Source organism: Mustela lutreola, chromosome 13 (assembly GCF_030435805.1).
Source record: "Mustela lutreola isolate mMusLut2 chromosome 13, mMusLut2.pri, whole genome shotgun sequence".
Classification (NCBI taxonomy): domain Eukaryota; kingdom Metazoa; phylum Chordata; class Mammalia; order Carnivora; family Mustelidae; genus Mustela; species Mustela lutreola.
Window position 1 is genome coordinate 80,963,772 of NC_081302.1, and position 14,950 is coordinate 80,978,721.

Sequence of the window (14,950 nt, forward strand, 5' to 3'; positions counted from 1 at the left end):
CCCTGCAAATACTATTCTGAGATCCTGATTGCATAACCCCCTTTTCACAGGGATAGCTTAACTCCTTAACAGGAGTGGAAACAGCAGTTTTCTTCCACAATGTGCTCCTGCATCCAGACTTGGACCCTGAGTGACACTGTTCCTTTCCAATCTCAGGGCCAAGGGTACACATTCATTTATTAGTGAGAAGCAATACATCTGAGGCTCTGCCACTTTCAGAAAAGCAGAGCAAAGGCTCAAGAGGCTGCGTATGGTGGGTGGCGGTCTTATGTCTAGCACTGCAGACTTCATTCAATGATAGTGTTTTTTAAAATCTCAAATTTCATGAAAAATCAAGTATAGGATAAATTTATTGAAAACTGGAAGCTATCCCTTAGCTGTAAAAGTAATGAATGTCCCCTCACAAACTAAAGATAAGTTGTGGGTTTCAAGTTCTTGCAAAAGATTACTATGGAATTTCTTTCTTTATATTTTTCTCATTCCTGGTTTCCTCATCACCTTATTAAGAGGACAAAGGATTTCCCTTCTGCACTGTTGTGCCGCACTCCAGGAAATGTTCCTGCAAGGACCTGACAAGTAACTTGGAATATTGTATCACTGAGAAAAACGATTTTTGTCAAGTAAGTAGATTGCATGAGAAATGCATTTTAAAACTATTTCATTCAATAAAAAAATGGTGACAAAAAGTGGATCATAAAACAATACTTGAGATTAAAACTATAGGGAAAGATTCAATTCCCCAAATGCATATCACACACTGGTATCCATATGCGTAACAGCCAGTCTTCGATGGAGAAACAGACTAGGAACAGGGTTTGGGAAGGAAACATAAGCAGAATGTGCACAGCTGCGAAAGAGCCTAGCTAACAACTACAAAATCCTAAAAACTAAGTAACTGTAAAGCCCCTCTTAACTTATCCAGGAATAAATTTTTTTTTCTGTTCTTTTTTTTTTTTTTTTTTTTTTGTCAGAGAGAGTGAGCACAGGCAGAGGCAGAAAGAGAAGCAGGCCTCCTGCTGAGCAAGGAGCCAGATGTGGGACTCAATCCCAGGACTCTGGGATCATGACCCGAGTGGAAGGCAGCCTCTTAACCAACTGAGCCACCCAGGTGTCCCCATGAATAAATTTAAAACTGGATCCCTGAAGTTGTTAGGTAAAGAACCAGGTATACTCACATCTCAATGGAATAGCAAATTGCTAAGAGGGACTAAAGACAGGTATTTTGTGTGATATCACAGAGAACTATGGAAGAAGGCATTCATCTAGCACTCAGGAAGGTTACAGAAGACTACGCAACACCCACCTTTAAACAGATGGGGAGCTGGGCACACAGAGACGGAACATTTAGCCAGGAGGAGACAATGAAAGACTTCAAACTACACAAGGGAGGCAAGAGTGTCAAGAAAAAATGACATAGATTATACCATAGAAAGAAAAAACAAGTACATATGAATGGAAAAAAACACAAGCCTCATTAACATTTTTAACTAAGACATAAGACTGGCAAGTCATCAGAATTTTTAATAGTTAAAAAGCTTAATATAGTTTTTATTTAATGGATGACAGATTTTTAAAAACATATTTTTCTACCTTGCTTGCATGATATAGCAATTTAGCCAGCAAGTACTCTTAGGAAAGAAACTAGTTAAGAGTATCAGCTCTTCCACTTATTGACAACCTCTTCCATTTATTAACAACCTCTCTGCCCATATTCTTCTTTATATAACAAAGATAAGACGGCCTAACTCATAGAGCTGTCATGAAAACTAAACTGCTTAAAATACTGCCTCATAAATAATAAGAACTCAATACAAACTAGTGACTACTAGTATCATAGCAACTTAAAAGTACTCAAGCTAGGGCTCCTGGGTGTCAGTTGGTCAAGCGACTGCCTTCGGCTCAGGTCATGATCCTGAAACCCAAGACTGAGTCCTGCAACTCACTCCCTGCTCAGCAAGGGGTCAGCTTCTCCCTTTGACCCTCCCCCCTCTCATGCTCTCTTTCTCTCTCTCTCAAATAAATAAAATCTTTTTTTAAAAAGCACACATGCTATACAGTTTTCTTACAGAACATCTGTATCAAGTCTTATAACCTATAAGACTTAAATAAAACGAAACAAAACCCTACAATAAAATTACTTTAAGTTAGTTTACCTGAGCAGTTTCTGTTTTCAACTTGTCAATACTGGGGGTGTTCCTCTGTAATCCACTGGCAGCCAGTGACAGAGTTTTAATATCTTCTTGTACTTCAAGCATGGCTTTTGAAGACATTCTACTAATTTCTTCTTGTACCTGTTTCTGTTCCTTCACAAATTTCCTAAAAAGATACATAAAACTGAATTCCAAAAAAATACACCTTTGGTTTCCTATAGGAAAAAAGTATATTTACTATAGGCTGGTCAGAGTCCTAGAGTTTTTTAAAAAGGAAATATTAAAAATTCATCCACAGTTCACATGCTTTTTTCAGATTGACAATAAAAGAATTTTAATTCCCATTATTCTGCTTTGTATATAAAAATATTAAAATTTTTACCAACACCCAAGTTAAAATGTTTAAGAGGAAGAAGAGATGTTCCCCTTAAAATAGATTCTAACATTCTTCAACATGATATATCTAATTACATTTGACACACTTACTGGAGGTTTTCAACATCCTGGCAGATGACAGGAGGGAGATTTTCATCCTTCAGTGCTTTACTATCCCTGAGAAAAACGCCACAGATAGATTAAATCCATTGAGGTTCTAAAAAGCTGACAGCTGAGTTCCACTACATAAGTGTTAAAGGGGAGGAGGTAAAACAAATATTCCCCATTTATAGCTCTTATGGTTGATTTCAAATCTCTTTATAAAAAAATGTTGTTTCCTTACCTTTAAAATAGCTTTAACAATTCATCTGACAGGGAGATTTCTCTTCTAAAAGGACTGGCACCTATCATAAGTACACTAAAATGCATCTGACCAAATGTTTAAGAAAAAAAATTAGAAAATACAAGAGATTAAATAGTGAACTTAGTTCACCTGGCTCAAAAACTATATGACTGACCTTTTATTTCGTTCAAAAATATTAAAGCATTCATTAAAGAAAGTTTACAAACTTCTCATAATGAGATTCTCATTATATTTTACTTGATTTTTAGAATTTCAATTTATTCTTCAACAAAATAAAACCTAGGGATAGACTAAGGGAATCATAAATATTTAGTGAGAATAGGAAGAGGTGAAATGTGGCATGGTGTAATGGAATTATGAGTTAAAATTCAGTCACAGATCTGCTACTACTTCCTTGATAGAACCTGAAGCAAACCTCAGTCTCCTACAGCTTTCTTATTTATGAAATAGGGCTAAAGTATACAGAAGATATTTTGGAGGCATGAACTTGATCATTTATTTACAAATGTTTTATCTAATGTAATACAAATTAGGTGAGAAAATGTAAGTGCTAGTAAAAATAGTGATCTTCAAACTGATCTGATGTATATTATAGATAGAGGCTTTTCTCCCTCTTCATCATCAGAAAATAAATGGGACTGGTATAGTAGTTTATATAGAAAAGGTATATATACCTAAAACTGAGCATAAAGTATTCCAGAAAGCATTGGTTATAAACTTTCCTAATGATTAAAAATTAAAGACCTGACCTGCCAAAATCTTTCCAGAGCATATGTTTATTATTTTACTTTAGACAAAAACTGATTCAAAGAATTTTTCTTCTAAATGTCTATATAGATTTTTTTTACTTCCGATGAGACCACCTGCCTATAAATTAACAAATAAAATTCTTCAAATAAAATACTTTAAAATTTAAATTGTAAACCTACTCTGGTCTTGTTCCTGTTTTATCACCTAGAAAATTCAAGAAGCTTTATGTAAAAACAGGTCATTTATCAATGTATTCCAAATTCAAGTTTTAATTTAACACAAACTTAGGTATAAATAGAAACTTCTAAGCATTTTACAGACAGACTTGTAGACATCATGTGAGGTCACTTGTCACAAACTCCAAACAACATACTATGGGGACATGTTTGTATACACATAAACACATAGTTACGTAGCTGATTTGTATCTATTTCTTTCAAGGGCGAGATTCTTCCTCTTTGAACTATCTTCTATGAAAAATATTCTTGCTTAGCACAGTTGACCTCCTGCAAGTTCTACTGTTTACTTTCTTAGGTTCTATCAGTTTAGAATACTAAAATATGTCAGACTACCCGGATGTCTCTAAATATTTTACAAAAGCAGCAATTTTTTAAGATGATGTTTTTAATGTGTGCAGATAGATCAACAGCTTTCTTATGAACACTTATTTAGTGGCTATCATTATTAGTGTATGTCTAAAAGTAGAAAAGTAAAAATGCTCCGTCAGCAAACTGCAGTGAATCACTTTCTGCTTTTCCAGAATTTACTTCACACTGCAAAATAAGACCTGCTTAATGAAGGAAATACAGGAACACACAAAACTTCATCCCATCAGAGAACCTTAATGGTTCCTCTTTCAACCTGTTTTGGCACTTACACACACATTTTTAAACGTGATCAGGATGACATAAGTTATGTGCACATATTTTCTCAGGATGTTGAAATTAAGTCTTTTTCATGTCACTTAACATGATTTTAAATGACCACAGAATACTGATGACATAGCTGTATCAGAACCTTTATGCCCAACCCTCTTCTTAACATGTACGCATTTACTATATAAACAATGCTGCTACAGTCAATGCCTTTATCTCCAAATGCTTGTGCATGACTTTATTTGTATTCCACAAAAAGAGGAATTTATAGGTCAAAGATTACATCAAGGAAAACCTACATATTATCAAACTGATCCTTTAAAACAACTGTTCCAATTTATCTTCCCACCTACTACGAATAAGTAATTTTTCCGACACACCCTCAACAACAATGGACATTTTTCTGAAACAATCTGCCAGTACATAGGTGAGAAATGCCACTTCATTATCATCTAAATTCATATTTCTGACAGTACTAAGTAAAACATTTCAAATATTAATTAGACAAGTCTATTTCTCCTTGAGTGAATGGTCTATTCAGGCTATTTGAGGTATATCTGAGGTATGTTTCTCACTGACTTCTCAGAGCTATTTTAACATTAAGCATATTAATTATCTCATACATATACGTTATGTGCCTATTTCTAAAATGAGACCTTAATTTCAAGATACATCTCAATTTCAGATGTTAAAATGTGAAGAAAAAAAGCATCTAAACAGCTAGTATTTTAGTTCCAACCTGTCCTTTACCTTTTGCCTTTGTCCAGAAACAAGATGGGATTGGGAGGGAGACAAACCATAAGTGACTCTTAATCTCACAAAACAAACTGAGGGTTGCCGGGGGGAGGGGGTTGGGGAGAAGGGGGTGGGATTATGGACATTGGGGAGGGTATGTGATTTGGTGAGTGCTGTGAAGTGTGTAAACCTGGTGATTCACAGACCTGGGGATAAAAATATATGTTTATAAAAAATATATGTTTATAAAAAATAAAAAATTAATAAAAAAAAAAAAAAAAAAAAAAGAAAACTTAGGCCTGTTTTTGGCCGACCGTGGGCCCTGACTAGTCCATCTAGCTTGGCATCTGTAATACCTGTGGACTGCTGTCAAAGCTCACTGTCAGCACTCCACCTCTGTTCCTGCCCTCCTGCACATTATCTTCCACATGGCTGCCAGAATGCTCTTCTTCAAACACGTATCTCATGTCCTATTATTCACATCAAACCCCTAGTTGGTCTCAACTGTCCTCCGTGTAATTACAAAACTCTTTAAGATGACATACACGACCCTTCCCTTTATGACATCTGGAATCTGATCTTGCCATGCTGCGGCTCGCTGGTTTTCCAGCAGTTCTTCAAAAGAGTAAAGATCATCCTTGTCTCTAGATCTTACTCCATGCTGCCCCCACTTATAGACGACTGCTTCCAAGCCCTCTTCATCTATCAAACCCAATACAGCAGGTCCAGGCTAACTGATGAAGCTGCTAGGGAAACAGAGAAATCCTTTAGATTAATAAAGAACCCCTGGACACGTATAGCAGGTTAAAGGAACTGGATGTGCTATATCAGGTCATGTGCACTTATTCTACATACTCCTTTGGTTCAACTCTGAGGCACAACACAAGAAGAAGACAATGGGAGAAGGTGGAGTGGCGCGGGGGTGGGGGGGGGCGAAGGGAGATTAACTCCTTATATTTCTCTTACTCCTTTGCCTCTATCAAGTCTTTCATGTGGAGCCTAAAAGCAATTGCAATAAATAGAGAACCAGTTTCATAATTAAAATCAAAGTAGTTCAAGGGTACCAGACTGCTTCAGCTGATTAATAAAAAAAGCTGCTAAAACATCTAAGATAATTTCTTCTAATTTTGATGCGGCTACAAAGAAAACTAAGTAAAACCAAGAGACAAATCCCTATGTTTAAAAATCAATTTTCGGGGCGCCTGAGTGGCTCAGTTGTTAAGCATCAGCCTTCAGCTGAGGTCATGATCCAGGGTCCTGGGATCAAGCCCTGCATCAGGCTCCTGGCTCAGCAGGAAGCCTGCTTCTCCCTCTCCCACTCCCCACTTGTATTCCCTCTCTAGCTGTCTCTTCTTCTCTGTCAAATAAAATTAAAAAAAAAAAAAGTAAAATAAAATAAAAATCAATTTTCATTCAAAGTTATCCTAAATTTTCTAAGTTTAAAAGGATTTTAGGATAGCTAGCTTTTAAAACAGTACTTTACCCTAGAATTGTCTACATCCAAATAAAAAATTCTTGCACAGATATATGGACACCTTCAACTGTAATCATTCTAAGTTTTTCAGAGGATTCAATGCAATACGAGAAACATGCTTTCATCAGAGGCAGAAGACACAATGCAAGACAAAACAAAAAAATCATGCACAGGAAATCAACAAAACTAAAACATATTTCAAAATGAATCTGGATTGGTAATTTTTAAAAAGAATATCCAGCATTGCAAGAGCACAGTGAGAACGGCATTTTCATACTGGCTGGTGGGTAATCAATTGGGAAACTCCTTCTAGAAAGTAATTTTACAATATTTACGAAGAGTCTCCAAAAATCTCCCTCTCTTTAAGCCAGTGATTAAGTTTCTAGGTATTTGTCTTTAAAAAATAATTAAAAATATGAATGAAAATTTATAAGAAAAACAAACACATAGAGAGCATTCATTATGTGCCTGGCTCTACTGAAGTCTTATAAACTGTAATCCTTGGGCCAACAATGTCAAGTAGTTACTGTTCTTTTCCCCCACTTTACAGATAAAGGAACTAAACACAGAGGGATAAATAACTTGAACAAGGTGACAGAGCTTATGAACAGTGGAGGGGATCTGAAGCCAGATTTCAGCTCAAGTCTATCCCCTTAAGCTACAATACCACATTGCCTCTCCCCATAAAGATGCTCAATATGTTGATACTTCCTAGAATATACGAACTGAATACAAACACTAATAATGGAAGGACGGCTGATTAATGATGTATCGATTCATAAAGCTGATTTAAGCAGCAATAAAACACTCCTAAAGAATTACTGAACTGACAAATATTGGTGATATAACATATGAGAAAGAACAGGTTACAAAGCAATCCAGTTGACCTTTGAACAATGTAGGGATTAAGGGTCCTAAACACCCAGGCAGTTGAAAATCTACACATAATTTGACTCCCCAAAATCTTTACTAATAGCTTCCTGCTGACCAGAATGTTTACTGACAATATAAAGTCTATTCACACACACTTTGTATGTGATATGTACGACATACTGCATTCTTACAATAAAGTAAGATAGAGAAAAGAAAATATTAAGAAAATCATAAGGAAAACACATTTACAGGACTCCACTTTTACTGGAAAAAATTCACATATAAGTGGACCTAACCAGTTCAAAGCATGTTGTTCAAGTATCAACTTATATACCATACATGTGTTCATGATCCCAACTTAAGAACATATATGAATACACACACTGATAGCTACATAACCGTATGCATAAACAAAACTCAGTTTTCTAGGGAAATAAAATCTTAAACACATAATACACAAAAAATTTGTGAGATATAAAGTAAAAGTAAAAGTAAAAACTTTACTACTGAACATGTAACTAAAAATCTTACTGACATAGAAATTTAAGTTACTGTTAGAATAGAACATTACTTACTCTTTTTATCTGATGAGGTACGAAAATCTATACCACCAAGACCTTCATTGCCTGCAGTTGAAGTAGCTGCTGTGGTTCCCAAAGTCAAGCCTAAAGTATTCTGTCCAAGTCCTACAAATAAACCAAATATAATTTACAAAGTCTTCACAATGATTTTCCCTCAATGGACAAAATTCTCAAATGCTTTCAAGCTGGATCCCATTTTTCTTCATAATTGGCTTAAGCAAATAACATGGAATAAGTCTAAAGCTGGGATTTAATGGTGTATGTAGTCTGGATAATATGATTTTAACTCCTTTACGTTTTAGGTAATTTTTTAAAGTGTAGACACACAATGTCACATTAGTGTACAACAGTGACTTGAAAACTCTATACATGCTATGTTCACCACAAGTGTCACTACCTTATCTGTCACCATACAACCTTATTACAATACCATGGATTATATCCATCCCTGTGACTGATTCCATAACTGGAAGGTTGTACCAACTCCCCGTCAGCCATTTTGCCTGTCCTCCCTACCCTTTCGGGCAACCATCAGTTCTCTGTATTTATGGGTCTATTAATTTGTCTTTACTAAAAAGGTCAGAGTTTATCTGTTAATTCAATAAATGTGAACATACTACTTGTTTTTTTTAAATCCTCCTGAAAAAGCAGTTTTAGTTTGTATATTTCCAGGTGAATACTTCTTGTCCTCTAGTCATGCTTTGTAATTGGATACTTTTTAAATTATCAAGTATTGGATGTGTTAATTAACTTGATGGGCATTTACAATGTGCACGTATATATGAAATCACTATGCTCTACACTTTAAATATCTTACACTTTTACTTCTCAATTATACCTCAGGACAGCTGTTAACAGATAAATAAATTACATAATAAAATAATCTGGTAATGATTTATAAGATTTCAGCAAATATTATAAATCTTATAAAGCAAATAGTTTCATTATTCATGAAATCTAAAGAACTGAGAGTTAGAAGCCTTACAGTTCAAACATCAAATTTCATACTCCCAAGCTTTTTCAAGAAATATTTAATGAAAGAAATAGACTTCATTTATTTAAATCCTACCTCACTGACAAAAGGATTGAAGGGGCTAAACTACAGTTAATCTTAAGTCATGAAGGTATGCTTGTAAATCAAGTAGCAAAATTTTAAAGACCACGCATTGGTAAATCATCTAAGTCTATGCATTACCAAGCTCACATAAGTGTGGTTCTTTTTGGACAGATGCTATTTACTTTAAACAGAGGAAACAGTAGAGGCACTGAATAAAAGCAGGGGATATATGAAGAGTGGATTTAAATACTGACAATGTGTAAAAAAATATAGCTAAATGAATGTCCATTAAAAAAAAAAAATACAGGGGTATGTTTAGTTAGCACAACCATAAATCAAGCACTGACGTGTGTCTAGAGCCTAAGAAAAATTGTAGCAGGCCTAAAAACTCCTTAGAAAGACACAAAAACAATCCTCCACCTCCCCTTTCTGTTATTTTTGTGTTTTGCTCTCCTAGGACTCTTTAGGAGAGATGTTTAAACACTTATCCTACAAAGAAATGTATGTTACAGTCATCCAGTGATTCAGTTATTAGGAGATATTTTGAATACCTACAAGGTGAGACTACAGTGACAAAGACAAGTATCTGAAAGATAATGCAAACCTGAATGCTACAAATTTTTACAGATTATCTTCACCAACTCCTTTTTTCCCCTTCCACTGACCCAGAGTTTCTTCACTAAATTTAGTACCTGAACGGAGGACATGAAAGAGCTGTTTAATAGAAAACACTAGGTCATACTCCTTCATCTCTCCCACACGACCAAGTATTAGACACCTACGAGGTGTTGAGTAAAACTTCTGATATTAAATAGCCATTATACATGAACCTATGTATTACTGGGAATGCTATGATTTTCACATGTTTCAATGCCAAAAACTGTCATCCTACTTACTCACATTCCCTTCGGCGTATCGCTACAGAGAACCATGGCATTTTTGAGCTGGAAAGAAATACAAAAACCTTTCAGTCCTACCCTTGTTTTACAGATAACCAAAAGCTGCCAGATACTACATGACTACCTAAGACCTCACAATGATTTGGAATTACAACCAGGGCTTAATTCTAAGGCTTCTGGTCTAGAGTTTGTTGCCTTTTTTTTTTTTTCCACTAAACGGGTTCAAATGACTATAAAAATACAATGTAAACTAAACCTCCAGAGAAAAAACCATTTCTTTATTTAAAGGTTTTTCCTGAATTAAAAAGTCATTGACTTTTTTAAAAACTCCAGTACTGAAAGGCTGTATAATGAGTCAGTGTCTGTGATCTATTAGGTTCCTTACATGCTTCCTTCTATAGCCCAGCTCTGTGAGATAATAAGAAAGAGAAGAGAAGAAAACCACAGATCTGGGATCTTTTCTCAAAAATTCTTACCCAGAGTTAATCCTGTAGTTATTGTTGCTGCTATTCCTGGGGACAAAAAGAGAAATAAAATTTAATCATCAATGGCAGATGACATTTTGGGGGGGTTATTACAAGGGCAAGACTTAGAGTCATCCTCAGGATATGATACTACAACAACCAGTATCTTCTACCACGACCGCTAATAGAAACGTTCTTCCTAGATCACTGGTTTTCATATTAACGGCTATATATAATTATATAGGGAATAAGATTTATAAATGCAAACAACGACTGCTTATAACAACATTAGGCAAGGAGAAAAAAAGCTACTCTAAGCCAACACTGGCACACAAAGTTGTTTCAAGGAGCTCACTGGAAGCTCCCGCATTCCTGCAGTTCTTACATTTTCTATGTGTGGCTGTGAAAAGTGGCAATCAAAGCTGGAATGTCAATGCATAAAGTGGTAACAGAGACCAAGAGGCCCTGCGGGTACAGAATAAAGAGTAAATAAAGAAATAAGCTTTTGAAATGGCAGCATTACTGACACATATTTTTAATAACCAAATATCTTTAAGTATTAAAAAACAGATTTTTATTATCGAAATGTCTACCAGAAACTTTGACCTCTTGCCCTTTTCCCATCGAAACAACTCTTTTAATAATATAAAAACTTAAAACGTCTCTTAGGAAGGTAAATTATAATGTTATAGCAAGAAAGGATGCTGACTGCCCCATATATGCAAATTAAAAAACGTCCAAATTGGTAAACTTGATTTATATTCACTAAGGTGAAACACTGCATTATATACTCTCATGTAAAAATTAAATTAATTCTTTATATTTAAAGAGGTAGATCTTCTTTGTGTCAAGTATACCAAAAAAGAAGTTATTTTGAAAAGAAATCTTGGGATGCCTGCGTGGCTCAGTTGGTTAAGTGGCTGCCTTCAGCTCAGATCATGATCCCAGGGTCCTGGGATCAAGTTCTGCAATGGGCTCCTTGCTCAGTGAGGAGCCTGCCTCTCCCTCTGCCTCCTGCTCCCCCTGCTTATTCTCGCTCTCTCTGATGAATAAATAAAATCTTTCTTTAAAAAAATCACATTTCTTCAAATTTGTTTCTCTTCTTTTTTGAAGATTTATTTATTTTTGAGAAAGAGCTTGGGGGAGGGGGGTGCAGTATGCATCAGGAGGATAGGGAAACAGAGACAGAATCTCAAGCAGAGTCCCCAAGGAGCTTAAAGCCCAAAGAAGGTCTCATTCTGCAAGCATGAGATCATGACCCGAGTGGAAATCAAGAGTTAGACCCTTAACCAACTGAGCCATCCAAGAACCCCTAAATGGGTGTTTTCATTTACACTAGAATAGATCATAACCGATGTGAGGCCTACCACTGGCCCTTAAGTCCACATCCCTATATATATTTCCATCTTCATATTTACCATTTTTTAGGTCTGACACCAATGACAATCCCTATAAAGGGCAGAGATATAAACCAGAACCTTAAAAAGAATATCCCATAGCTACTCCCTGAAATGTGACAATCCTCCTTACCTGTATTTGTTCCTCCCAGAGTGAACCCAGTGGTAGGTTTCGTTCCAAAGAGCCCGGTTCCAAAACCACCTGAAGGAGCAGATGTCGTGGTAGGAGTTGCAGTGCTTCCAAGAGTTCCAAAATTGAGACCCACTGAAGGGTTGCTTATTTATAAAGAACACAAAATAAAGTCTACTGGAACCAGTATTTCCTAAAGAAAAATAAGAATTAACTCTTCAAGGTTAAACATTTTCTTTCTTTTCACATATTCAATATATTGCCATAAAATACAAAAAGAACTAACAATTTATTTTTAACCAACCCAATTCAAATAGTCTCCTGTTCTCTTTAAATATAAGTCACATACAAAAGATTTCAGATCCCAAGGAAATCATAAACAGTATCACATATTCTCCTTTTCTAAGTTTTATTGACAGCGTATTTGAAAATGGCCACAGAGAAGTCCTATGAATGTGGATCATTTTCCTCTTGAATGACTCACGTATAGTTCATATTTCTAAATACACTTGTTCTTTCCCAACTACTAAATAAAGAAAAATAAAACATACTCAGAAAAGTTCTTTTAAGTGATCTTTGCCACCTCTCTGTTGATTTATCACCATATTCGTGGATTTAGGCAGGGACAGGGGGATACAGTTACTTTTCTTGTCACCAAAACAGCATCAAGAACTGGGGTAGGGGTGAGAAGAGGAAAAGAAACATAATCTGACAAGAGGAAAATACAAAGTAATTACCCTCTATCCAGATTATGTGTTCATAAGCAGAAATTCTCTTCAGAGTTTCTGAAAGCTCAAAAAGAACAGCTGGTGATAGCAACTGATGTGAACAAAGTTCACAACTTTCAAATGTTCTTATCAAAACTCAAGGGCTCATATTTGCTAACTATAGTGGGAGACCAAATTATTAAAATGAACAAAATGTCTCAACAACCTAACACTCCAAAAATTGTACAAGAGAGTTAAAAGAGACTATAACACATAACATAATGGGAGCTCCCATTCATCCTATATAGGTATCTTTATTCTGTCTTGCCTGCCCTTCCAAACAGACATAATCCCACGAGAAGTCAAGGTCAGTTTTAAAAAGCTTATGTCTGGGACACTGCAATTTAAGGAGGTAGCGGTGTTATGGCTGGGTTCCAGTGCCAACTCTCCAATGTCCTGGGACGTGTGTGACATAACTTAGCCTTCTTGATCCTCTGTTTCCTCATATGCAAAATGTTAATAACTGTGCCCACTTAACAGATTTTTTGCAAAAGATTGAGAGATTATGCATGGTGAATTAACTTCACTTAATAAATGTTATTACTGTCATCATTAGGAACTTAATAAATTCAACTAAACACATTTTATACAATGTATTACACCAGCCAATCACTGTGAGAGGAACAGAACTTGAAACCAGTCATCAACACTGAGTAGGGGGTCAAAAAAAGGGTCCTGGGATCGAGTCCTGCTTCAGGCACTCTGCTCGGCGGGGATTCTGCTTCCTCCTCTCTCTCTCTGCCTGCCTCTCTGCCTACTTGTGATCTCTCTCTGTCAAATAAATAAATAAAATCTTTCAAAAAAAATGGAGCGGGCCCGGTGTCTTAGTTTATCATTGATTTTAAAATTATCTCTAGGAACATGGGTATGTGAAGTACAGAAGGTTGGCAAAACAGGGTTTAAGGTATTACCAACAAAGCACAAAACTGTGAACACTTAATCAACTGAGCTAAAAAGGTACTTTAATAAATGTTATTGGCAAATTTTGAAGACCTCAAATTAAGGAAATGGTAGTTATGCTGTCCTCCCTCCCAAATAATTCAGTGATCCCATTTGGTTTTACTGCTATTCCATAAATATAGAAAGACGCACAATGAAATTTTTTTTATTTTTATTTTTTCTGAAATTATATATTTTTAGACTAAATATTTAAAATTTCTTGACAACTTAAGATAACTGAAGACACAAGGCACTGTTTCATAATTAAATGTGAAAACATAACCGAAGAAATACTTCAAAGTGGTATCTTCTTACTCAAGAAAGCAAAAGAGAAATTTCTCTACAGGAGAGAAATTTATTTAAAAGCTACCCCAAACAGGACCAAGTTTTGCCTCAACCCACTACTATCTGCCAATGGCTCATCAGAATGTGTTACTGTTGACTCCATCAGGTCAGGAATATTGTTTTAACTTCTCCAGCATGCCCTAATGTGGACTTAGAAAGTAACATTTAGGGAGCACTTACCAAGTGCCAGATATAATGTTAAGTACTTTATTCATCAGCATCTCTGTTCCAGATGTGGGAACTGAGGCTTGGAGAGTAACTTCCCTAAAATGATTTACCTAAAGAGACCAAATCGGGATGCCTGGGTGGCTCAGTGGGTTAAAGCCTCTGCCTTCGGCTCAGGTCATGATCCCAGGGTCCTGAGATAGAGTCCTGCATCTGGCTCTCTGCTCAGGAGGGAGCCTGCTTCCTCCTCTCTCTCTGCTTGCCTCTCTGCCTACTTGTGATCTCTGTCTGTCAAATAAATAAATAATTAATTAATTAAAATCTTAAAAAAAAAAAAAAGGATATTTTTGACACAGCAATTGCGATAGCATTGAACTAATCTAAGTAGGAGATGATAGGAATAGTTTTCGCCAAATCGGAGAAGGGTTACTGGTTGAAAACCTGGAAGAAAGAGCCAGTACCCTTATTTATTTCACCATCTAAAACAGAGTCCATTATATGGAACTGTGTTCAATAAATATCTGTTCCATGAATGACAAGAGCTTGCAACAGGGCGGTGGCACTGGAGTGAAGCAAATGGAAACTAGGTAATTAAAATTAGCAGGCCTTG

The 14,950-nt window shown here is 35.9% G+C and overlaps 2 protein-coding genes across 2 annotated transcripts in view; both read right to left on the reverse strand.

The window, feature by feature from the left end:
- Positions 1-14,950, reverse strand: part of LOC131813650 (ligand of Numb protein X 2-like) — a 156,498-nt gene that overhangs the window by 140,244 nt on the left and 1,304 nt on the right. Inside the window, exons 2-5 of the mRNA XM_059144010.1 lie at positions 12,128-12,196; positions 12,016-12,046; positions 10,610-10,645; positions 2,637-2,702 (exon numbers count right to left, since the gene is read on the reverse strand). Of these exons, the coding sequence (XP_058999993.1) occupies positions 2,637-2,702; positions 10,610-10,645; positions 12,016-12,046; positions 12,128-12,196 (202 nt within the window). The remainder of the gene's footprint in view (positions 1-2,636; positions 2,703-10,609; positions 10,646-12,015; positions 12,047-12,127; positions 12,197-14,950) is intronic.
- LOC131813467 (ral guanine nucleotide dissociation stimulator-like) overlaps positions 1-14,950 on the reverse strand; it is a 161,632-nt gene that overhangs the window by 101,031 nt on the left and 45,651 nt on the right. The gene's annotated exons all lie outside the window — the stretch shown is intronic.